General features: G+C 43.4%; 1 protein-coding gene across 1 annotated transcript; it reads right to left on the bottom strand.

Annotated features, from left to right (window-relative positions):
* On the bottom strand, positions 1-25528 carry C13H14orf132 (chromosome 13 C14orf132 homolog). Its single transcript, XM_069950671.1, has 2 exons — positions 25371-25528; positions 1-1004 (listed from the first exon to the last, which is right to left on the bottom strand). The coding sequence occupies exons 1-2, from the start codon at positions 25395-25397 to the stop codon at positions 780-782; spliced, it is 252 nt and encodes an 83-aa protein (XP_069806772.1). The 5' UTR covers positions 25398-25528; the 3' UTR covers positions 1-779.

Raw genomic sequence — 25528 nt, 5'->3', positions numbered from 1 at the left:
TCCGAGTTTTGGTTGACCCCTCCGCATGTTGGTTGACCCCTCCCCATGTTGGTTCACCCCTATTTGTATTAGTTCACCCCTCCACGTGTTGGTTCACGCTTTTTCATGTTGGTTCACCCCTCTTCTTATTAGTTCATCCCTCCGATTGTTGGTTGACTCCTCTTCGTATTAGTTCACCCCTCCGAGTGTTGGTTTACCCCACCTCATATTAGTTCACTCCTCCTTCTGTAGGTTCACCCCTCAAAGTGTTGGTTCACCCCTCCTCATATAAGTTCATCCCTCTGAGTTTTGGTTAACGGCACCTTGTATTAGTTCACCCCTCTGCTTGTTGGTTCACCCCTCCTGGTGCTAGTTCACCCCTTTACAGTGCTTGTAGTACAGAAAAATAGCACAAGCATTGGGTTGTGTTCACCCCTTCTTTCCCCCATGGCCGTGCCTAAAAAGATGATTTACTTGTACAAAAGAATAGGGTCACCCCGACCCATTGTTCCCTCTTCATGGCCCCCATAAGATCCACAGGGGTCATTTCATTGGCATATATTGCTTAGTCTATAATAATACAACTATAATGCAGTCATTGGTGGCAGTCGGTTCCACTGATGACGGTGCGGTCCCCGCATAGCACTTTAACTTATTTCCTTTGTACAGAGAAACATTGTTTCTTTTTATTAAATGTTTCATGATCTTTTCTTTTTCGGTCTGACAGGATGTAAATTATGAACACAGAAAGAACATCAATAAAAAATAGTCTGCGGCTTGAAGAGTCAGTGTCATCCTTCTCAAAAAGTAAAGGCGTAGACCACTCCGACCACCACAATATTTCCAATGGTGGCAATAATGGCAATCCATAACAATATAGCGTCATTGGAGGACCGCGACGGCTCCTCGGGGGGGCTCTGGACGAATGAAGCAGCATGGACGTTGGCCGATGAATTGAATAGGGAATATTCTGTTCCAAATTCTTCGTTCGGAGAGTCCATAAAAGCTCCTCCCATAACAGGGAGCTGTGGAGGGAAATAGACAGGAGATCAGCATGGCATATAAACTGGAAAACTGCGCGTAAATATAAAAATATACAAAATATAAATTATATTCTCATTGAGTGGTCTCCAGCGTGTGGGTCTATATATATTGCATAACTATTCCTAAGAGGTGTAGTGTTCTGACAACTAGAGAGCCAAAGGGTGGAGACCATAGTCCTATAAGTGTAGTTATATTCCTGTATATAGGAGCAGTAGTATAGTAGTTATATTCTTATATATAGGAGGCAGTATTATAGTAGTTATATTCTTGTATATAGGGGCAGTATTATAGTAGTTATATTCTTGTATATAGGGGGCAGTATTATAGTAGTTATATTCTTGTATATAGGGGGCAGTATTATAGTAGTTATATTCTTTTACATAGGAGCAGTATTATAGTAGTTATATTCTTGTATATAGGAGCAGTGTTATAGTAGTTATATTCTTGTACATAGGAGCAGTATTATAGTAGTTATATTCTTGTATATAGGAGCAGTATTATAGTAGTTATATTCTTGTATATAGGAGCAGTATTATAGTAGTTATATTCTTGTATATAGGAGCAGTATTATAGTAGTTATATTCTTGTATATAGGAGCAGTATTATAGTAGTTATATACTTGTATATAGGGGACAGTATTATAGTAGTTATATATTTGTATATAGGGGACAGTATTATAGTAGTTATATACTTGTATATAGGGGCAGTATTATAGTAGTTATATTGTTGTATATTGGATCAGTATTATAGTAGTTATATTCTTGTATATAGGTGCAGTATTATAGTAGTTATATTCTTGTATATTGGATCAGTATTATAGTAGTTATATTCTTGTATATAGGGGCAGCATTATAGTAGTTATATTCTTGTACATAGAGGTGATATTCTTGAACATGAGGGCATTATAACTACATTTCTATCCATAGTTGTTACAGTTGATCTTTAATACTAAGCGGACACCATTATGGAAATGATCCTGTTGTGTACATTCGGGATCGGGCTGTCTGTCAGTTATTCCAGGAAATCAATAGAAGTTTCTGTTTTGGTAGACAGTGAGTTTTTGAAAACCAAATTAAAATGCGTTTCTCTCTATCGCACCATGAAATGTTTACTGCTCCTGTCTGATGTGCTAATATCCACCTCACCGCCAGATACTATGAATATTTCATCTCTCTGCTAACAGCTTCCAACCTTTGACAGAAAAAATAAATCATGTAAATGACAGCAAAATCCATGACCCCAAAGCTGTGTTTTCTCTTTTTTGCTGAAGGAAAATAATTTCCATAAATTGCTCCTTAAAATAAAAAATGAGAACCGAGGGCAACTTGTTACCATGCAAGTAAGCAGACCATAGAAGAGGCCATGTGGCTGACATAGGCATCCGGGAAAGGTGGAGATCCAGCTCAGTTTGGTGCGCACCACCATTGTGCATCTCTAGACAGCGCTGCTCCTCTCCAGCATTTGGGGTCCTAACAGGTCTACACAATGCACGGACATCACTCCAGATTGGCTAATACTAGAAGTGGGTGCTATTGCAACAGTAGATATAAAAGGGTCATTTAAATGAGTCCCCACTATGCCTCCAGGCTTGGCACCCAGAACAGAGGGTTTATGTGCCTTAACCCTTTATGACCCTTATACCAATTCCCTCTCCCCTTATTTTCTATGAGAGCAGATGGTCTGGTGTAGGGTTTTCAACAAAGCCTCTTAAGAAAATTGAATGGAACCAGCGTGGCCCCTGACTCTAAGGGTCCTATTCCACGGGCCAATTGGGCCCGATCAATAATGTAAACGAGAGCCGATCAGCTAGATCGGCACACGTTTACTGGGCCTATTACAAGGCCCTATAATTGTTTAACGAGGGCTGCAGGGACATCGTTACCAATGTCCTTGCAGCCCTTGCCACCACACTTTACCTAAGCATGTTGCAGGGCTTCTCCCGCGCTCCTTCTTCCTCCCGGTCCTGCGTGCAGCAGCAGCTTCGGAGCGGCCTGTCTGAGCTCACAGACTGCTCAGCCAATCACTGGTCGCGGCAGTCCTGGCCAGTGATTGGCTGATTGGTCCATCAGCTAAGACAGGCCGCACCGAAGCTGCTGCTGCACATGGGACCGGGAGGAAGAAGGAGCGCAGGAGAAGACCTGCAACATGCTAGGTAAAGTAGGGTGCCTGTGGAATTGTCAGTAGCCCGCCGCACATCGCTATTCTGCGCAGCGATGCACAGTCTGTGCCCGATAATTTTAGGTTTGAACTTAAATAAACGATCAGCCGATTACATAATAAATAATAATAATAATAATAATAATAATAATAATAATAATGTAAATCACCTCTATTAAAAAAATCTCCAGTCTTCCAGTACTTATCAGCTGCCATATGTCCTGCAGGAAGTGGTGTATTCCTTCCAGTTTGACACAGTGCTCTCTGCTGCCCCCTCTGTCCATGTCAGGAACAAATCCCTATAGAAAACCTCTCTTGCTCTGGACAGTTCCTGACATGGACAGAGGTGGCAGCAGAGAGCACTGTGACAGACTAGAAAGAATACACTACTTCCTGCATGACACACAGCAGCTGATAAGTACTGGAAAACTGAAGTTGTTTTTTTTTACACAAATCTGTATAACGTTTTACCCCTTTAAGCTTGGCCTTTTTACCAAGAGTCACTATGCTCTAATAGGAATGAGAATATCACTGAAGTCTTCACTCAATTTCTTTGCATGTATTTGTATATACACAGGTGTATACACATACACATCCAGTTTATCATTTCATGCAGTATTCAACCCTGCATTTACACAGGGGAATCCACAGCCTCCGCCTCTTGCTTTGCCTTTCTCAGATAGAGATAATGCTCATAAATCATTTCCATCAGTAAAGTACTATAATAACCGAACATTGTGTCCCCTCCCCCGTAATTAGCCGGGCTTATTTTTAATGTAACTGGAGCACTCCAGCTGGAGTCTCACATCCCAATCACCCAGCGTAATGATGCCGCCTGGTACCTGATCCTTTGTGCTGCTCTGTATTATTCTGATTGAAGCCAGCGCTGGTATTATGTGGGCAAGTGAAATGATTCTGATTGTATCATTTAGATTTTTTAATTTTTTTTCTCTTTTTTTTTTTTGCAGTACAGGATGTTCCCTTCCCTTCTGTGGCCAAGATTTTCCTATTATTAATTTGCAAACCTCTAAAAAGAACAGGACAAAATGTATTGTATTTCTCCATACAGATTGCACATAGACGTTACATAGAATGAGAAAAAGAGAAAGGTAGCAATCCGTTAGGCTAAAGAGTCCATCTTTTTATGGTTGACTCCTTTCCTGGATAGAAAGTCAGTAATATGGAAAATGATTTAGCTTTACTGGATAAGTCGTCAAATCTATGGAAACCGCAGTTCAATGTTTCCAAATGTAAAATAATGCACTTGGGGAGGAGGAATCCTCTATCTGAGTATTATATCGGCAGTTCTGTGTTGGCAAAGACTTCAGGAGAGAAGGATTTAGGGGAAGCGATTTCTGACAACCTTAAAATGAGTCACCAGTGCAACCAGGTGGTGGGGAAAGTAAATTGTATGTTGGGCTGTATAAATATATATGTGGTGTCCTACCATGGGTATTACAGTTATATACACCCTTTGCAAAAGTCTGTATTTATTGTACTTGTGTGGTGATGAAAGTGGTACTTAAGTTTGCCACTAGATGTCGCTGTATTGTGTATGTGTATTTGGAAGCTGCACAGCTGAAGGATGTAACGGGTTATTGTTTTTCTATGTGTCACCTAAAACTGCAGACCAGTAGGAATCTGTTTTTCTTCTTTGCTATCAACTCTGTCCTTATTTCTTCTGTTGCACTCTTCTTCCACTCACAGCGCACATTAGTTACGCTAGGGAAGTAAGTCACATGAGTGGCGGAGGAGCAAAGGTCTTTTGTGTTAGGCATTATGGAGGAAGGACACTAGCTAGATGGCTCTCCACAGTGGTCTTATCTGAGCCCTGGCCCTCTGCCAGGTCCCCCTTCTCAAGTCAGTCTTAGCCAGAACCCCATATGGGAAGGAAGCAAGACAGTACAGCTCTAACAACTTTCTGACTAGTAACGCTACACGGCACTATGCACTGTTAAACCCATCTTGAAATAGGAGAAATAACAGAGCAGGACAGTATCCACAACTAAGCCAAAGAGCTAGTAACTGATCCGCATAGAGCAAAGTTGCGATAAGCCTATGAACTTTATCTCGCAGTGCAGGTGTCAGCAGGGAACCCTCAGCATTCCGCTCATCCCAGCAGGGATGTAACTACCACTGTAGCAGCCATAGCGGCTGATATGGGGCCCACCACACTAGGGGGCCCCATGGCCTGCTCCTGCAATACACTAGGCCCCCTGAGCTGTAATAATTTGCAGCACCAGGTGACCAAACGGGCCTCTCGGGTTCTGCAAAGCACTCCTTACAAATGCTTGCAGTTATGACTACACTTGATGGCTTAGTGGTCAGCCGGGAAGGAGGAGGGGCCCCAATCAAAAGTTTCCTATGGGGCCCAGCCATTTCTAGTTATGCCCCTGCATCCCAGGTAATAAGGTATGGGGCCTGTGTCATCCTCTAGGAAGGTTCAGCCAAGTCTAGTGGGCATAAGATGGTGCGAAGACTAATTCAAGGTCAATAAACGGGCACAGGTGTTCTTCTTCTTCTTCAAAGTATTCTAACTCATCCTCCAACATCCACAGAGCACAGTACTACATGGGTTGTGACTCTCATAGCATCCTCCTCTCTGCTACTCTGCTTCTTCGTACCACTCAGCACACTACCGAGTTGGCACGACTATATCCTACACTGCATTGTCTACTCTTTATTGTCACGGATTTGTCTGAAACTACAGAAATACTACTGTATTACCTGGTGCTTTATCAAAAGAGACATTATAATCTTGCAACCTACTCCAACCAAACACTTTCTAGTAAAATCCAAGCTTATTTAAGTTAAAGAGACTCTGTGATTTTTTGCTTTCCACTGACACAGCACACACCACAACCTTGGGACACTTCCCCTTTCTGTGGGTGGTGGTTCCGATAGTCCGGGAAGGTCACTACACCACTCTGGCCATCTGTGAACACACTAACCTAAGGGATCCCGTAGCAACCCGGCAGGACACTGACCACAGGGGAAGGTACAACGGCCGTGTTAACTAAGAGCAGACGTGCCATCACACCTGTGTGCATTCCCGACACTGGGGTCACAAAGTAACACTCCAAGGCCCGGCTGTATCTCGGCCAACCACCTCCGGTGTGGAGTCACACCTCACCACCTAGCAAGTGACCGGCCACTCCTCTGATATAACATCACACTGGGGGTACACTATATATATAATGGTATGCTGGGCTGTGTGTATATATAAATATAATGATATGCTGGTGCTGGGCTGTATATATATATATATATATATATATATAATGGTATGCTGGGCTGTATGTATATATATAATGGTAGGTTGGGCTGTATATATATATAATTGTATGCTAGGCTATATATATATATTATTTTATGCTGGGCTCTATATATAATGGTATGCTGGGCTGTATATATTAGCGCGGATTAGGTGAGTAGGATGTTTATTATTTTAGGGGCACCTCTGGGGGCATTATTAGTATATGGGGGCACCTCTGGGGGCATTATTAGTATATGGGGGCACCTCTGGGGGCATTATTAGCTCATGGGGGCACCTCTGGGGGGCATTATTAGTATATGGGGGCACCTCTGGGGGCATTATTAGTATATGGGGGCACCTCTGGGGGCATTATTAGCTCATGGGGGCACCTCTGGGGGCATTATTAGTTCATGGGGGCACCTCTGGGGGCATTATTAGTATATGGGGGCACCTCTGGGGGCATTATTAGTATATGGGGGCACCTCTGGGGGCATTATTAGCTCATGGGGGCACCTCTGGGGGCATTATTAGTTCATGGGGGCACCTCCGGGGGCATTATTAGTTCATGGGGGCACCTCCGGGGGCATTATTAGCTCATGGGGGCACCTCTGGGGGCATTATTAGTATATGGGGGCACCTCTGGGGGCATTATTAGTATATGGGGGCACCTCTGGGGGCATTATTAGCTCATGGGGGCACCTCTGGGGGCATTATTAGCTCATGGGGGCACCTCTGGGGGCATTATTAGCTCATGGGGGCACCTCTGGGGGCATTATTAGTTCATGGGGGCACCTTTGGGGGCATTATTAGCTCATCGGGGCACCTCTTGGGGCATTATTAGTATATAGGGGCACCTCTGGGGGCATTATTAGCTCATGGGGGCACCTCTGTGGGCATTATTAGTATATGGGGGCACCTCTGGGGGCATTATTAGCTCATGGGGGCACCTCTGGGGGCATTATTAGTTCATGGGGGCACCTCTGGGGGCTTTATTAGTTCACGGGGGCACCTCCGGGGGCATTATTAGTATATGGGGGCACCTCCGGGGGAATTATTAGTTCATGGGGGCTCCTCTGAGGGCATTATTAGTTCATGGGGGCACCTCTGGGGGCCTTATTAGTATATGGGGGCACCTCTGGGGGCATTATTAGTATATGGGGGCACCTCTGGGGGCATTATTAGTATATGGGGGCACCTCTGGGGGCATTATTAGTATATGGGGGCACCTCTGGGGGCATTATTAGTATATGGGGGCACCTCTGGGGGCATTGTTAACTCATGGGGGCATCTCTGGGGGCATTATTAGTGTATGGGGGCACCTCTGGGGGCATTATTAGCTAATGGGGGCACCTCTGGGGGCATTTTTAGTTCATGGGGGCACCTCTGGGGGCATTATTAGCTCATGGGGGCACAGCAGGGGGCATTATTAGTTCCTGGGGGCACAGCAGGAGATCCTACATACACGGGGCATCCCACATTTCTAGCATTATTAGTGTATGGGGGTACCTCTGGGGGCATTATTAGCTCATGGGGGGCACCTCTGGGGGCATTATTAGTATATGGGGGCACCTCTGGGGGCATTATTAGTGTATCGGGGTACCTCTGAGGGCATTATTAGTTCATGGGGGCACTTCTGGGGGCATTATTAGTTCATGGGGGCACCTCTGGGGGCATTATTAGCTCATGGGGGCACAGCAGGGAATCCTACATACAGGGGGCATCCCACACAGCGCAGTTACTATGGGAGCCTACAGGGGGGAGAAAGGAAAGGAAGCTGCTAGAAATGTGCGGAGCCTAAATTGTTTGTCTCGCAGGTTCTAAGGGGATGAAACGTATCTGGAAGAAATCATCATGGAGGTCTGGGCCGGATGGAGAGGAAAAGGGAAAGTGACGCCTCAGATCAAAGAAGACGTCACCTGTGAGTCCCTGTATGACGGTTTTCTTATTTTGTAGAACATCATTTAGTAGGGGCGCCCCGAGGTGACAGCTACTACATTATCTGTACTCAGAGATATCACTGTGTTATCTGTGGTGTTACATAGGACTGCAGGTGACATCTACATAATCTGTACTCAGAGATATCGCTGTGTTATCTGTGGTGTTACATAGGACTGCAGGTGACAGCTACTACATTATCTGTACTCAGAGATATCGCTGTGTTATCTGTGGTGTTACATAGGACTGCAGGTGACATCTACATTATCTGTACTGAGAGATATCACTGTGTTATCTGTGCTGTTACATAGGACTGCAGGTGACTACTAAATTATCTGTACTCAGAGGGATATCACTGTGTTATCTGTGCTGTTACATAGGACTGCAGGTGACATCTACTACATGATCTATACTCAGAAATATCACTGTGTTATCTGTGCTGTTACATAGGACTGCAGGTGAAATCTACTACATTATCTGTACTCAGAGATACCACTGTGTTATGTGGTGTTACATAGGACTGCAGGTGATATCACTGTGATTTCTCCAGGTTGCAGAAGTTCAAACTTCATCGTGCCCTGCTGACAGTTTATTATGGGAGTTGTAGTTTTGCAGCATGTGGCTCTTCAGGTTGCAGCACTACAACCCCCATCGTTTCCAACTGGCAGTTCATGATGAGAGTTGTAGTTTTTCAGCTGGAGAGTCAAAGATTGGAATACAATGATTAGACAATGACACAGTACAGTCCATTAATTATAGGGGGCAGTAGTGCAGTACATGAGGTGGAGGCAGTTACAGGGCATTAGAACATGGTGGCACATTAGAGTAATTGGATATAACGTTAGATAGGACTTTGCCTGATCGGGTGAGATGGGGGGCCCCAAGCTAACATTTTGCACCAGGGCCCATCAGCCTTTAGCTACGCCCCTGGGTACAGCTGTCAGGGGCCCGAGCTCAAACAAGGATCCAGGGGGGCCCGGCCATCCAGCCTCCCTGCATACAGGCTCCTGACAGCTGTACCGCACAGGCAAGAAGCAGTAGAGACACAGGGCCCCACCCCTCACTATCTCCTCTTCCTGCTTTCACTTGTGCTGGGATGTCGGAGAAGGAGGGGGAGGGGCGGGGAGCCGCTGTGTGAGGAGAGGGACTGCAGCACCTGGGACCTGGAGCTTCCCTGGTCAGAGTAAGTGTGTGTCTGTGTGTTTATAAATACATGTGTGCTGGTGTCTGTGTGTTTATATATACATGTGTGCTGGTGTCTGTATGTGTGTATACATGTGTGCTGGTGTCTGTATTCATGTGTGCTAGTGTCTGTATACATGTGTGCTGGTGTCTGTATGTGTGTATACATGTGTGCTGGTGTCTGTATACATGTGTGCTGGTGTCTGTGTGTGAGATCAATTCTAGACAACTGGCTCATATATCCCATTTTCCCCAGTGGCTTAAAATGTAACCTCTGTTATACAGTTATAAAATTGTAGAACCTAAATGTGAACAAGGTGCAATTCAAATAGACACTTACTTGTATAGCTGTCTCTTGTGCTCTGTACGCAGTGCATTATATTCACCCTTGCAACGTACAATTTATAGCGTGTCTACAAGCCCAGCGGGGCTCATTATGATGGAGACTAAAACTTATACAAGAGTGGGGTAGGGGTTCCCCTGTATTCAGAATGCTGTTGAGTGCTAGGCAATGCCCCGTCTGGGATTATTGAATTTCGAGGGTCTATGCAGAGCAGGATAAAGACACCTCTGCTGCACAAACAGGATCTCCTAGAAAGCGTTCTCACCGCCATGTATTCGCTACCACTGGCTTGGGTGAGCTAAACTAGTCTGCCTGGGGGAGGGGGTGATTTGTATATGCTCACTAACATGGAACAGCCTCATTATATTAGCCTTATCAACATATTCTGTTAGTGAGCATACCGGGGGGGGGGGGGGGGGGGGGATATTGGTGAACATATACAAATCAAACAGCCCCCCAGACCCTCGAAATTCAATAACCCCAAACGGGGCATTGCCTAGTACTCAACAGCATTCTGAATACAGGGGAACCCCTGCCCCACTCTTGTATAAGTTTTAGTCTCCATCATAATGAGCCCCGCTGGGCTTGTAGACACGCTATAAATTGTACGTTGCAGGGGTGAATATAATGCACTGCATACAGAGCCCAAGAGGCAGCTATACAAGTAAGTGTCTGTATGGTGATATTTAAATTGCACCTTGTTCACATTTAGTTTCTACAATTTTATAACTGTATAACAGAGGTTACATTTTAAGCCACTGAGGAAAATGGGGTATATGAGCCAGTTCTCTAGAATTGATCGGAACCAAATTATACCTCCCAGCAAGGCGTGGGGCGAACACACTATTTTTTTTTTATTAATGTGGGGGGCCCAGACACTTTGGTTGTATGGGGCCCCGAAATTCCTGATGGCGGCCCTGCTCCTATGTGTCTGACTATAACTAGTAGAGTATTCTGCTCGTGTTCCGGCTCTCTCTATTCCGTGTATCTGCAGGAGATCTGATGGCAGAATCTGATTTGAGACGAGAGGTTGTGTGAGTTGGAAACATTGTGAATTATGTATAAAGGCTCAAAGGATCTTTTCACATTCCATTACATCAGTGTTCGGAGTCTCTGGTATTTTAATGAGGAGGAGTACGTGGAATCTGATTTAATAAAACAGATGGTTGATTCTCTATCTGGAGCCATGTGAGCAGCTCATTGGTTGGACGGGATACAAACCCAAACAGTTCCTGGACTCCCTCAGTCTATACAGTATGTTAGGTCACATAGCTAATACATGTCTCGTTTTGCCTACTGTTTTTCCCAATTACCCAGAATTCCACTTCCTGGTTACAAATTATTCAAAAAAAAAAAAGTTGTCCAATCCTGTGTGAATTAGCAACTTTCTATTGTTTATAAGGACCTCCAGATTTCCGATGCTTCATCTCTCCCCATCGAGATATATTCCCTCTTCTTATTAAAAGGATTGTTCACAAAAAAAAATTCTTCCATATCAACTGGTGCCAGAAAGTGCCAGAGATTTGTAAATTACTTTTATTAAAAAATCTCAAATCTTCCAGTACTTATCAGCTGCTGTATGTCCTGCAGGAAGTGGTGTATTCTTTCCAGTCTGGAGGGCAGGAGAGGTTTTCTATAGGGCAGAGGTCCTAAACTGGCTGAGAAAGCCAGCTGTTCGGACCCTGGCTGCAGAGCTGCTCCCCTTTGCACAGTAACTATGAGCGCTCCTAACAAGCGCTCTTGGTTATCGTGCAGCAGCGGCACAGACAGAGAGGGAGCTATTGGCTCCCTCTCTGTCAGTCACTCTTGTGACCGCAGGGGTCAGCGGAGGCCGCTCTCCATCTTTGGTGTAAGCGCTCGAGTGACGTCACTGCGCAAGCGCCAGAATAAAGGGAGAGCGGCCTCTTGTGACCGCTGCAGTGCGGCCACAAGAGTGAAAAGAAGAGGAGATGCCCAGACCAGGGTGAGTATAATTGTTTGGTTTTTTATGTTATATGAGAGGGGGAGCACAGGGGGGGCTATATACTACTGGGGAGCACACAGCGGGGTCTCTGTACAAACGGGGGGAGCACACAGGGGGTCGCTATACAAACAGGGGGCTGCTATACAAATGGGGGGAGCCCACAGGGGGTTGCTATACAAACGGGGGGAGCACACAAGGGGTCGCAATACAAACGGGATGAGCACACAAGGGGTCGCAATACAAACGGGGGGAGCACACAGTGAGTCTATATACTACTGGGGAAGTGCACAGGGGGACTATATACTACTGGGGGAGTGCACAGGGGGGGCTATATGGGAGGGGGAGCACACAAGGGGTCTTTATACTACTGGGGAGTACAAAGCATGTGGCTATATACTACTGGGGGCGCACATGGGAGCTATATACTACTGGGGGAGCGCACAGGGGGGCTATATACTACTGGGGGAGTGCACAGTGGGGCTATATACTACTATGGGAGCACATAGGGGGACTATCAACTACTGGGGGAGCGCACAGGGGGGCTAAATAGGGGCTGGTGATAAAGAAAAAATTGCAGTTTTCCCACTAACAAGCATCAATTCTGTATGTAAATAGTTCAACAACGTTTGTGAAAAGTAACAAAACACATTTCCTACTGACGTTCAGCTCGGACCTTCACTTGACAATAGACCCCGCTAAGTGGACCTCTACTAAAAGTTGTTGAGTACCCCTGCTATAGGGATTTGCTGCTGCTCTGGACAGTTCCTGACATAGACAGAGGTGGCAGCAGAGAGCATTGTGTCAGACTGGAGAGAATACACCACTTCCTGCAGGACATACAGCAGCTGATAAGTACTGGAATACTTGAGATTTTTTTTTTTATAGAAGTAAATTACAAATCTCTGGCACTTTCTGGTACTAGTTGACTTGAAAGAAAAAAAATGTTGGTGATCAACCCCTTTAAGAATACATGTCCGCTTTGCAGAACTGCGCATGCATGTGTAGAAGCAAAAAGCAGTTTTCCGGTCCCAAGTGTCATTTTTCGACACAACAAATGAGGTGCTCCTGCGAGCAGCCTGTGTGTCCTATATGTGTTACTATGACCTGCAGCATCCATGGACTCTGGAAGTCATTGCTACAAAAACATGGCCACTTTCCCCCTCTCTTGCCATTGAGCTCCATTTACTTCAATGGAAATGAGTTTGAAACCCCACCCAATCTGGATTCAAGTGAGGGGGGAAAAGTGGCCATGTTTTTGTAGCACTGGATAACCCCTTTAAATAAATCAAGAATTTTGAATATTTAGCCCCCATTTTTGTTCACCTATCACTGACATTGATCCTGTTGCGATGTTAATGTTGAGAACTATTAAATGTAAACCCGTGTGTATATCCCTTTAAGAGCGTTTCATTTTGAGTGCAATATTTTATATATAAACACCTGGAAGCCTTAGGTGCAGGGAGTCTGTGAGCCGGGGGAGCAGGGGGCCGCATGGCACTAAGACAGTGACCAGTCATAATGCATAGTGTCACAATAAATCCTGCAGAATACCACAAAAGAAACAAACACTATATACTCTATCAGGGGCGGGCTGGGCCGGGGGGCAGGGGGGCATATGCCCCCCAGGCCGGTCTTCCCCCAGTTGTCAGGGCCGCATGGCTGCTGACAGCTGGCTGGAGTCCTCAGTGCCTCCCCTGCTTACAGCCCCGCCCCTCTTCAGTCATATTTACCTGTGGCTGTGGATCCGGACTGTGATGGAAGCGGCCGCTGAAGCCCCGCCCCCATGACGGTAAGCCCCGCCCCCTTTATGGCCATTATGCTTTCTATAAGCCTATGAGGCTTATGGTAAAAAGCAAACTGCTGTACGCAGTATCTTCCTCCGGCCACCAGAGGCCGCTCTCTCCTCCCAGCTGGTTCTCCTGTGTCTGGGCTAGAAGAGCCTGAAGACCGAGAAGATGGTGTCTGCAGGAAGCCAGGTACCTACACAGAAGGAGATCTACACAGCAGGCCATAGAGCAGGGGGAGGGAACCAAGGCTCTCCAGATGTTGCAAAACTACAACTCCCATCATACCTGGGCAGCCATAGGCTTACCATAGATGATGGGAGTTGTAGTTTTGCAACAGCTGAAGAGCCAAGGTTCCCTATTCCTGACATAGAGGATACATATATACAGGAGGATACATATATACAGGAGACCTACACAGGAGGATACATATATACAGGAGACCTACACAGGAGGATACATATATACAGGAGGAGACATACAGAGGAGTATATAGAGGATACATATATACAGGAGGAGACATACACAGCAGTACATAGAGGATACATACAGAGGAGTATATAGAGGATACATATATACAGGAGGAGACATACACAGCAGTACATAGAGGATACATACAGAGGAGTATATAGAGGATACATATATACAGGAGGAGACATACACAGCAGTACATAGAGGATACATATATACAGGAGGAGACATACACAGGAGTATATAGAGGATACATATGTACAGGAGGAGACATACACAGGAGTATATAGAGGATACATATATACAGGAGGAGACATACACAGCAGTACATAGAGGATACATACAGAGGAGTATATAGAGGATACATATATACAGGAGGAGACATACACAGCAGTACATAGAGGATACATATATACAGGAGGAGACATACAGAGGAGTATATAGAGGAGACATATATACAGGAGGAGACATATATACAGGGGTACATAGAGTATACATATATACAGGAGGAGACATACAGAGGAGTATATAGAGGAGACATATATACAGGAGGAGACATATATACAGGGGTACATAGAGTATACATATATACAGGAGGAGACATACAGAGGAGTTAGGGCTGGGCGATTAATCAAATAAATTTGCCCAGAAGGTTATAATCGATTTAGATTAAAATCATAAATTAAATTTTCACAAAAAATCACTGCAGGCAGAGCAGCGTAGAGTGATGGGTTGGCGGCTGGGCTGGAGTTGCAGGTCAAGCAGGCGGCGCGGAGGTGAGGTGCATGGTGGGCGGCGGTGCGTGGAGTGTCGCGCCGGAGGTGAGGTGCAGGGCAGTCGGGCAGTCCGCCTAACAGAGCCGCGACTGACCTGCCCCAGCTATACATATCACGTCCAGTTCCCCTCCCGGCCACACGTGCAGGTCCCTGGTCTCTGGAGGAGGCTGCAGGAACTGTAGTGGTGATAGCGTCGCTTCAGGTCCTGGAGCTGAACAGCGGGATCTGCATCCCCCGATCCCGCTGTACAGCTCCAGTAATGGCAGTGACGCTATCACCACTAGAGTCCCTGCGGCCAGGGCCGTATTTACCACTAGGCACCCGTGGTCCGGTGCCTAGGGCAGCACCTTGCAGGGGGGCAGCACCAGGGAGCAGGGGGACAGAAAAAACTAATTCTTTTGTTTTTATTTTTTTAGTTTCCCTTCTCCCGTTCAGACTTGCCAGTAAATCTGGTGTCTTTTCCAGGGGGGTGGGGGGTATGGTGGTATTGGTCAGGTCTGGTATCGCCAATAGGTGCGTGTAGATGGGGTGTCTTCAGGTTTAGTGCCTAGGGCAGCAGCAGCTGTTAATACAGCCCTGCCTGCGGCCTCCTCCAGAGACCGGGGACCTGCACGTGTGGCCGGGAGGGGAACCTGTGTGCCGGGGTGAGAGGAGGAGGGATATGTGCACTCCTGCCCCAATCACGCCCAGCTGCCCCAGTTTCCCCCAGTATGCCCCTGTCACCTCTCATTTATACCTTTATTACTACTTCACCCCTCATCTTTACCTGTTCTACTACTACTACTACTTCTACTACACCCCTCATCTATACCTGTACTACTACAGCCCACATCTATACCTGTACTACTAATTCCCCTCATCTTTACTACTAATACACCCCTCATCTTTACCTGTACTACTACTAATCCCCCTCATCTGTATTACTAATACACCCCATATCTATACCTGTACTACTACACCCCTTATCCACTATACATCCACTACTACACTCTACCTAGATGGAGGCATGTGCCCCGCTATCCCCACCCCCACCCCCTCGCTTATCCCGGAAATGCCCCTGCCTGCATGTGTCCCTGCTACATAGAGGATACATATATACAGCAGTACATAGAGGATACATATATACAGGGGGAGGCATATATACAGTAGTACATAGAGGATACATATATATACAAGAGTACATAGAGGAGACATATTTACAGGAGTACATAGAGGAGACATATATACAGAAGAACATCGAGTGATATAAACTATTGTAAAAATACAGTAACCCCAGCTTTCCCAGCATCTTATACTCAGTATGATAGAGGTCACCCAGCTCTCCAGCATCTTATACTCAGTATGATAGAGGTCACCCAGCTTTCCTAGCATCTGTCTATGGGACCGTTTTGTGTCATCACTGAGCCGCCCCATAGACTTATACAGGAAAGTGAGTTCTGACCCTTTCACAGGGCACAGTAGGATATTTGGTCACCAATGACTGGAAGGACCGAAGATGTTATAGGTAAGAGGTTAGAGGCCAGAGTGGTCCTTTAAGGATGGGCCGTCAGCCTGCTACTCATGGGCCAGTGCTGTGTACTTGCCCCCCGGGCTAAAATTTGCCAGCCAGCCCCTGTACTCTATATACTCCAGCTCAGAATCAAACCCAGCACCCCCCTGTAAGTGTGTGGGGGGGAAGGGGGGGGGGAGACAACAGAGAGACACAGACTAACTAATACATTTATTCACCCCCTAACAGCGGCAGTATTTAATTCAGAGGGTTCAGTGTGTGGCAGTATATTAGAGAGTGCAGTGTGTGGCAGTATATCAGAGGGTTCAGTGTGTGGCAGTATATTAGAGGGTGCAGTGTGTGGCAGTATATCAGAGGGTTCAGTGTGTGGCAGTATATTAGAGGGTGCAGTGTGTGGCAGTATATCAGAGGGTGTAGTGTGTGGCAGTATATTAGAGGGTGCAGTGTGTGGCAGTATATTAGAGGGTGCAGTGTGTGGCAGTATATCAGAGGGTTCAGTGTGTGGCAGTATATTAGAGGGTGCAGTGTGTGGCAGTATATCAGAGGGTTCAGTGTGTGGCAGTATATTAGAGGGTGCAGTGTGTGGCAGTATATTAGAGGGTGCAGTGTGTGGCAGTATATTAGAGGGTGCAGTGTGTGGCAGTATATTAGAGAGTTCAGTGTGTGGCAGTATATCAGAGGGTGCAGTGTGTGGCAGTATATTAGAGAGTGCAGTGTGTGGCAGTATATCAGAGGGTTCAGTGTGTGGCAGTATATTAGAGGGTGCAGTGTGTGGCAGAATATCAGAGGGTGCAGTGTGTGGTAGTATATCAGAGTGTGCAGTGTGTGGCAGTATATTAGAGGGTGCAGTGTGTGGCAGTATATTAGAGAGTGCAGTGTGTGGCAGTATATCAGAGGGTGCAGTGTGTGGCAGTATATTAGAGAGTGCAGTGTGTGGCAGTATATCAGAGGGTGCAGTGTGTGGCAGTATATCAGAGGGTGCAGTGTGTGGCAGTATATCAGAGGATGCAGTGTGTGGCAGTATATTAGAGGGTGCAGTGTGTGGTAGTATATTAGAGAGTGCAGTGTGTGGTAGTATATCAGAGGGTGCAGTGTGTGGCAGTATATTAGAGGGTGCAGTGTGTGGCAGTATATCAGAGGGTGCAGTGTGTGGCAGTATATTAGAGGGTGCAGTGTGTGGCAGTATATTAGAGGGTGCAGTGTGTGGCAGTATATCAGAGGGTGCAGTGTGTGGCAGTATATTAGAGAGTGCAGTGTGTGGCAGTATATTAGAGAGTGCAGTGTGTGGCAGTATATCAGAGGGTTCAGTGTGTGGCAGTATATTAGAGGGTGCAGTGTGTGGCAGAATATCAGAGGGTGCAGTGTGTGGTAGTATATCAGAGTGTGCAGTGTGTGGCAGTATATTAGAGGGTGCAGTGTGTGGCAGTATATTAGAGAGTGCAGTGTGTGGCAGTATATTAGAGGGTGCAGTGTGTGGCAGTATATTAGAGAGTGCAGTGTGTGGCAGTATATTAGAGGGTGCAGTGTGTGGCAGTATATTAGAGAGTGCAGTGTGTGGCAGTATATTAGAGGGTGCAGTGTGTGGCAGTATATACAGAGGCTTTAGAATATGGCCATATTACAAGTGGTAAGTGTGTGGCAGTATTATATTTTTAGGGTTTAGTATGTATCAGTATTATATTCAGAGGGTGCAGTGTATGGCAGTATTACATTAAGGGGTAAATGTGTGGCAGCACTATCCAGCGGCACAGTGTATTAAGCTGTTGTCTGTAGAGAGCATGGTGTGCGGCACTATTAGATAATATTGAAGATGAGGATCTCCTGTGGAAGCGAGGAGCCAGTGATCTCTGGGAATCAAACTTTGTAGAGGTGAAAACAAACCGAACGAAAACCCAGAGGTCTGGACCAGATGGGGGAGAACCTGGCGGACAAGTGTGTAAGGTGAGTAAGAAATATGGCGCAAATCACATGAGTCAAGTTTTATATAAACTGCAACAAAATCCAGGTGGAAGTGGAATCTGGGCCATTGTGTATGGCGCCTCTGCCTGTGCCGCATCAGTATTGCACTCTCTACTGCTTCTATCCTACTGCACTCTGCCCCATAAGCGTCCATCATGGTAAATGTGTATGGTGTCCCTGAGAGAAGGGGGGGAGGGGGGTAAGGTTCATCTATGGAAGGGGTATAGGTGACTTTACATGCAGAAAATCTGCAAGAGATAACTGGTGCAAAGAGAAATGGAGCAGTCACCCAGAGCTGTGGGGTCTCGGGCTTTATCATCCCAAGGGTCTTCTGGGAGCTGCAATCTCATTGGTTGCTTTAGATACATTATCTGCTTCACTTTTCCAATAAACAACTTTTGATAAATCTCTAACTTTTTATTCAGCAAAGCACTGCTGCAACTTTCTACATATCATCAGACATATCAAAAATGTATCATTAGTAGGCTCTCTAGCAATACCCCGAAAATATTATCTCGAAGTATAATTAAATCACAAGTAAATATGTATATATAACACTTTATCTAAATCAAAATTAAAATTCATAAAAACATATAAACAAATGAACATGTAACTACAAGCTTACAAAAAAAATCTCTGTATATAAATCTCATGCGGTTGCAAATGGTATAATACAGGATATAGACTTGATTATTTGTAGGTTAAAATACATATAATGCGGTTAAAATTAATATAGTACGGTTAAGTCCGCATGTAGTTGTTGCATACGGTGCGGTTAAGAGAGCACTGTGTGTACATCACTTCCTGCAGGACATACAGCAGTTGATAAGTACTGGAAGACTGAAGATCTTATTTAATAGAAGTGAATTACAAATCTCTGGCACAAGTCAATTTGAAAGATTTTTTTGTTTTGTGAACAACCCCTTTAAACTCTTTGAGGGTCTTTCCTTCTGGGTCACCAATACAAGATTCTGACTTGCAATATACTGACTACCAACATTTTCAAGATCTCTTCTAGTTCTCAATGAACACATACATTCCTGTTTGCACAAAGTCTAAGGATCTGTCATGTAACAAGCCATGTACCTGTGTAAATAGCTCACATGGCTCAGGTTTATACAGCTCTCATTGAACTCAATATTATATCTGTCTGCAGTGAGCTCATAAGCTCCCCCTAGTGGTGGCTGCTAACAGACATAATTTTACTTGAGATTTTTAAAAAGTAAAGAATAAAAGTGATAGCATGCTCAGTGTACAATATCAGATGTATAGATAACTAGTACAAGCTACTGATGTGTCTGCTGGAGGATTCCTGGCACAATGGAGACATTGTGGAGATCTCTGCTTGCTGACAGTGAATAGTAACTTTCCTCCTTGCTCAGCTATTGTAAGCGGCTCCATTCATCTTACACCTGTTGCATTGCTGATCACATAACACAGCGAGCCCATTGTGAAGCCCCTCACGACTTCCACTTCTCCTTCCCTGTAATCTGTGTACTGTTCATTTAGTAGCGTGATAAAGAGCTGACAGTGTGAATCGCGTCTTGTCGGCAGCCCCCACTCCGGCCCGCAATGTGATGCATATAGAGAAAGACACCAAAGGCTTCAGCTTCAGGAAAAGAGCTTGTAAATTAGAGGGAGGGATATGGAGCCGAATGTAAAGGACGTTCTCCTGAGTGGAATTTTTATTATCCTCCCTCTTCCTGCACAGGGTTAATGGTGAATGATAGATTACAGCGTCTACGAGAAATGGCACTTTGGGGATCACTGATGTTCTCCATTGTGGTGATCAAGGACGAACGGTGTTAAGTCATGCGCTGGGATTTTATGTAAAAATACACAGAATTATTTGCTTTTAGGACTTAATAGTGCTCCCCCTGCCATTTTTGGTAATGATAAAAATGGTCTTCCTTCAATTGCCACTAGAGGGAGCTCAATGCACACTTCTTTGTACAGATCCCATTAAAGGGGAAGCTCTTTCAAATCAATTGGTGCCAGAAAGTGCCAGAGATTTGTAATGTACTTCAATTAAAAAAATCTCAAGACTTTCAGTACTTATCAGTTGCTGTGTGTTCTGCAGGAAGTGGTGTATTCTTTCCAGTCTGGAGAGGAGGTGAGATTTTATATGAGGATTTGCTGCTGCTCTTGACAGTTCCTGACATGGACAGAGGTGGCAGCAGAGAGCGCTGTGTCAGACTGAAAAGAATACACCACTTTCCGCAGGACATACAGCAGCTGATAAGTACTGGAAGACTGGAAATTTTAGAAGTGAATTACAAATCTCTGGCACCAGTTGATTTGATTTTTTTTCTTTTATTTGTAAACAACCCCTTTAAACTCTTTGAGGGTCTTTCCTTCCGGGTCACCAATACAAGATTCTGACTTGCAATCTACTGACTACTAACATTTTCAAGATCTCTTCTAGCTCTCAATGAACACATACATTCCTGTTTGCATGAAGGCTAAGGATCTGCCATGAACCTGTGTGAATACGTCACATGGCTCAGGTTTATACAGCTCTCATTGAACTCAATATTATATCTGTCTGCAGTGAGCTCATAAGCTCCCCCTAGTGGTGGCTGCATATAGACATATTTTTACAATTTTACTTTTATAGCTGTGGGCAACTAAACAAATAGGAATATTTTTGAATATTACATTGATGACCACTGGCTGACTAAGGGGCCATGGTTTTTAACCATTTACCACCCACAGCCACACTTTTTATAGTGGCAGGGCTTGGTACTGCAGCTTAGTCTGAGTCAACTGAGCTGCAATACCAAGCACAGCCACTAGCAAAAGAATGGCGCTGTGACTCATAAACCTTTAAAAAGGTGTCGCTGTGCTCTCCCAGCAGGAACTCCTTAAATCAGCCCAGAATATAGAAATATAGTCATAGAGAAGGTTCACTGTATCATTGTCTTGTAAGAAGTTATCTACAAAATGTGTAGCCCCTTCCCATGAATAGATCTTGTAAGGTTTTACATATAATGATTTATAGATATATAGCACCGCCCCATGGGAATCTATTTTTATAGCGTATAAGGGACATATGTTGGCTTCATCTAAAAGAATGGCAGCCCTCATAAAATATTCACGGCATGTTGGATGCTCATGACGTCCATTGAACATCAGCTCCATCTGGCCGGGGCTTTACAGCGTTCAGTCTGGTAGTGAGGGCCGACGCTCTCCGTAATATCATTATTTGATGGCCTGTCAGTTGGCATCACTGTTTGTTAAAGTGAACTTGTCACCCGTGTTTTACATCACTTAAAGGGGCTGTCCATTTGTGTTTCCTTTACATTAAGCAATTAGCTCTCCCCTTGACTTGCAGTTCAGTCATTGACCCCTCCTTCCCTCTTATAGGATCCAGGCTGTTGACAAGAAGTGACCCCCCCCCCCCCCAAACAGATGTGCGCGGCTGGAGGCCATGTAGGATGCAGAATATAGAAAGCCCTGTGTTTGGTATCAGGACATTGACAGTAAAGATCATGTGACTGCTCAGGCAGATTGGGCGCCTACACGCTGGGGTGCGGCCTCTGCTTCTGACGTCTCACAGTCTGGTGTCTTCCTCCGTGATATATTCCTGCCCCTTGTCTATTACTTTGTCTCTATATGTTACACATTTTTAGATTCTACCTAAAACACGGAGCCCGGAAAACACTCCGATAAACCTGCCGGTGACTACTTGTTGGGCAACCTGAATTATAGCAGTAAGAAGGTGGGGTCTGTAAGAGGAGAAAACTGAGGTTCTACTGGGGTCTGTATACTCATTATTATGGTAGTCTTATCTGGTGTTTTTGAGACGAACAGAAGAAATTCCATTAAACTCTATGGGAGACGATAGATAGATAGATAGATAGATAGATAGATAGATAGATAGATAGGTAGATAGATAGATAGATAGGAGATAGATAGATAGATAGATAGGAGATAGATAGATAGATAGATAGATAGATAGATAGATAGATAGAAGATAGATAGCAGATAGATAGATAGGAGATAGATAGATAGATAGATAGATAGATAGATAGATAGATAGATAGGAGATAGATAGATAGATAGATAGATAGGAGATAGATAGATAGATAGATAGATAGAACATAGATAGATAGATAGATAGATAGATAGATAGATAGGAGATAGATAGATAGATAGATAGATAGATAGGAGATAGATAGGAGATAGGTAGATAGATAGATAGATAGGAGATAGATAGATAGATAGATAGATAGATAGATAGATAGATAGGAGATAGGTAGATAGATAGATAGATAGATAGATAGATAGATAGATAGGAGATAGGTAGATAGATAGATAGATAGATAGATAGATAGGAGATAGATAGATAGATAGATAGATAGATAGATAGATAGATAGGAGATAGATAGATAGATAGATAGATAGGAGATAGATAGATAGATAGATAGGAGATAGATAGATAGATAGATAGATAGGAGATAGATAGATAGATAAATAGATAGATAGGAGATAGATAGATAGATAGATAGATAGATAGATAGATAGGAGATAGATAGATAGATAGATAGATAGATAGATAGATAGGAGATAGATAGATAGATAGATAGATAGATAGATAGATAGATAGGAGATAGATAGATAGATAGATAGATAGGAGATAGATAGGAGATAGATAGATAGATAGATAGATAGATAGGAGATAGATAGGAGATAGATAGATAGATAGATAGATAGATAGATAGATAGGAGATAGATAGATAGGAGATAGATAGGAGATAGATAGATAGATAGATAGATAGATAGATAGATAGATAGATAGGAGATAGATAGATAGATAGATAGATAGATAGATAGATAGATAGATAGATAGGAGATAGATAGATAGGAGATAGATAGATAGGAGATAGATAGATAGATAGATAGATAGATAGATAGATAGATAGGAGATAGATAGATAGATAGATAGATAGATATTAGATAGATGGATAGATAGATATGAGATAGATAGATAGATAGATAGATAGATAGATAGATAGGAGATAGATAGATAGGAGATAGATAGATAGGAGATAGATAGATAGATAGATAGATAGATAGATAGATAGATAGATAGGAGATAGATAGATAGAAGATAGATAGATAGATAGATAGATAGATAGATAGATAGATAGATAGGGAATAGATAGATTCTCTGTGACTCTATGACTGATAATATAGGTAATTACTGATGGACTCTGGATAAGGTCATCTATAGGACCAGGTTCACACAGTTTTCATTTACTTGTTTTTTCAGCTGTAAATAGCAGAAAGACCCAAGTAATTTCCCTCCATATACGGCGGAAGAAACGGGCGATAAATAAGCGTGCGGCTGCTCATGGGAGTCATTAGTCTGCGGATTAATTCATCCAGACAAATGATAAATAAGGGGGCGGGGCTGTGACACCTGACTATGGCCACGTGCTGAAGGGAGGCTTCATGTGCCCTTGTTTTGATTTTTTTTTTTTCCTAATGAAATCACCAAAAGAAATAAGGGGTTAATGAGACCCCAGCTCTGTGTCCCGTCATTGTACGGTAATATACTGCATGATACCATGACTGACTGCCCCTATAAAACATATAGTATGTCCTATACTAATCTATTGTAATACTCTGATATTCTACCACACTGTGCTCCTATTATCACTGCCTGTACTGTAACATAATAGGATACACTATACTGCTCTGTACTATCATATTATATATATGCATATACCATCTGCTAAGGTAAACTATACTACCCTGTCCCATCTCTATATGACACTATATAATATAATGCACTATGCTGCTAGAGCATCCTCTAATCCACTGCCCTATGTTATTATATACAGTGTTTTATAAAGCACTATACTATAATGTAGTATAGTGCACTGTACTATTATAATCAGGACACCATTTCTATAAACAGATCATAATATTATAATATAACATCTAACTATCTGCACTCCATCATGATATAATATATCTTAACGTACGGTACTATAATATAACATAGTGCCCTATGCTAATTTACACTTGACTATGATACTATAATAACCCCTACTATAATGTAATATAGTGCACTGTGCTATGGACACCATTTCTATGTACAGTTCACAATGTTATAATATAACATCTAACTATCTGCACTCCATCATGATATAATATATCTTAACATACGGTACTATAATATAACATAGTGCTCTATGCTATTATACACTTGACTATGATGCTATAATAATAACCCCTACTATAATGTAATATAGTGCACTGTGCTATTATAACCTGGACAGCATTTCTATATACAGTTCACAATGTTATAACATCTAACAATCTGGACTCCACCATGATATAATATATCTTAACCTATGATACTATGATATAACATATATACTATTATACACTTCACTACGACGCTATAATAATAATTACCACTACTTTAGTGTGACGTTACGCCTGGAGGCGGCTGTATTACTTTCTATTATACAAGTTTCCTGAACTAATCACATCATCATCATCCGGTAATAGTTATATAGTATAATGGTCACATGTGATGTCATAATACTATGTATTTGTTATAATCCTAGTAGATCCTATAAGACATGCTCCTGAGATCTTCCTGATCTTCGCTGATCCTGCACGTTGCTCATTTTACAAGTCATATAGGACAGAATGAAGCGATGGGTTGTAAGATATATTATATATAATAAGATAAGATATATTGTATGTTAAGATATATTATATATAATAAGATAAGATATATTATATAAAATAACATAATATATATGTTAAGATATATTATATATAATAATGTGATGTATTATATGTTAAGATATATTATATTTAATAAGATAAGATATATTATATATAATTATATGATATATTATATTATGATATATAATATATCTTAACATATAAGATATATTATATGTTAAGATATATTATATATCCTAATATAAGATATATTATATATAATAACATCAGTGATAAGATTGGACATCATCCAGTCCTTACCTGAGCTGCCATGAAGGAGAGGTCCATGGTGGCTTGCGAAGTAGATCCCTTCTACAGATCCAGAGCGACCTCAGCTGAGCTCATCCTCCCAGGCTCCGTTATGTTGTTACACGAGGGGTGGGCATCGACTGGTACTAAGACCTGGACCACCCAACCTG

The sequence above is a fragment of the Dendropsophus ebraccatus genome, chromosome 13 (assembly GCF_027789765.1).
Source record: "Dendropsophus ebraccatus isolate aDenEbr1 chromosome 13, aDenEbr1.pat, whole genome shotgun sequence".
NCBI lineage: Eukaryota > Metazoa > Chordata > Amphibia > Anura > Hylidae > Dendropsophus > Dendropsophus ebraccatus.
This window is presented reverse-complemented; position numbering and strand designations above follow the sequence as displayed.

What these genes read in the sequence shown, in the direction of transcription:
- C13H14orf132 (XM_069950671.1), bottom strand. Translation starts at nt 25,397, where the DNA reads ATGGACCTCTCCTTCATGGCAGCTCAG. An exon ending in TCTCCTTCATGGCAGCTCAG is followed by an intron (nt 1,005 to 25,370) that starts GTAAGGACTGGA and finishes TTCCCTCCACAG; the next exon opens with CTCCCTGTTATGGGAGGAGC.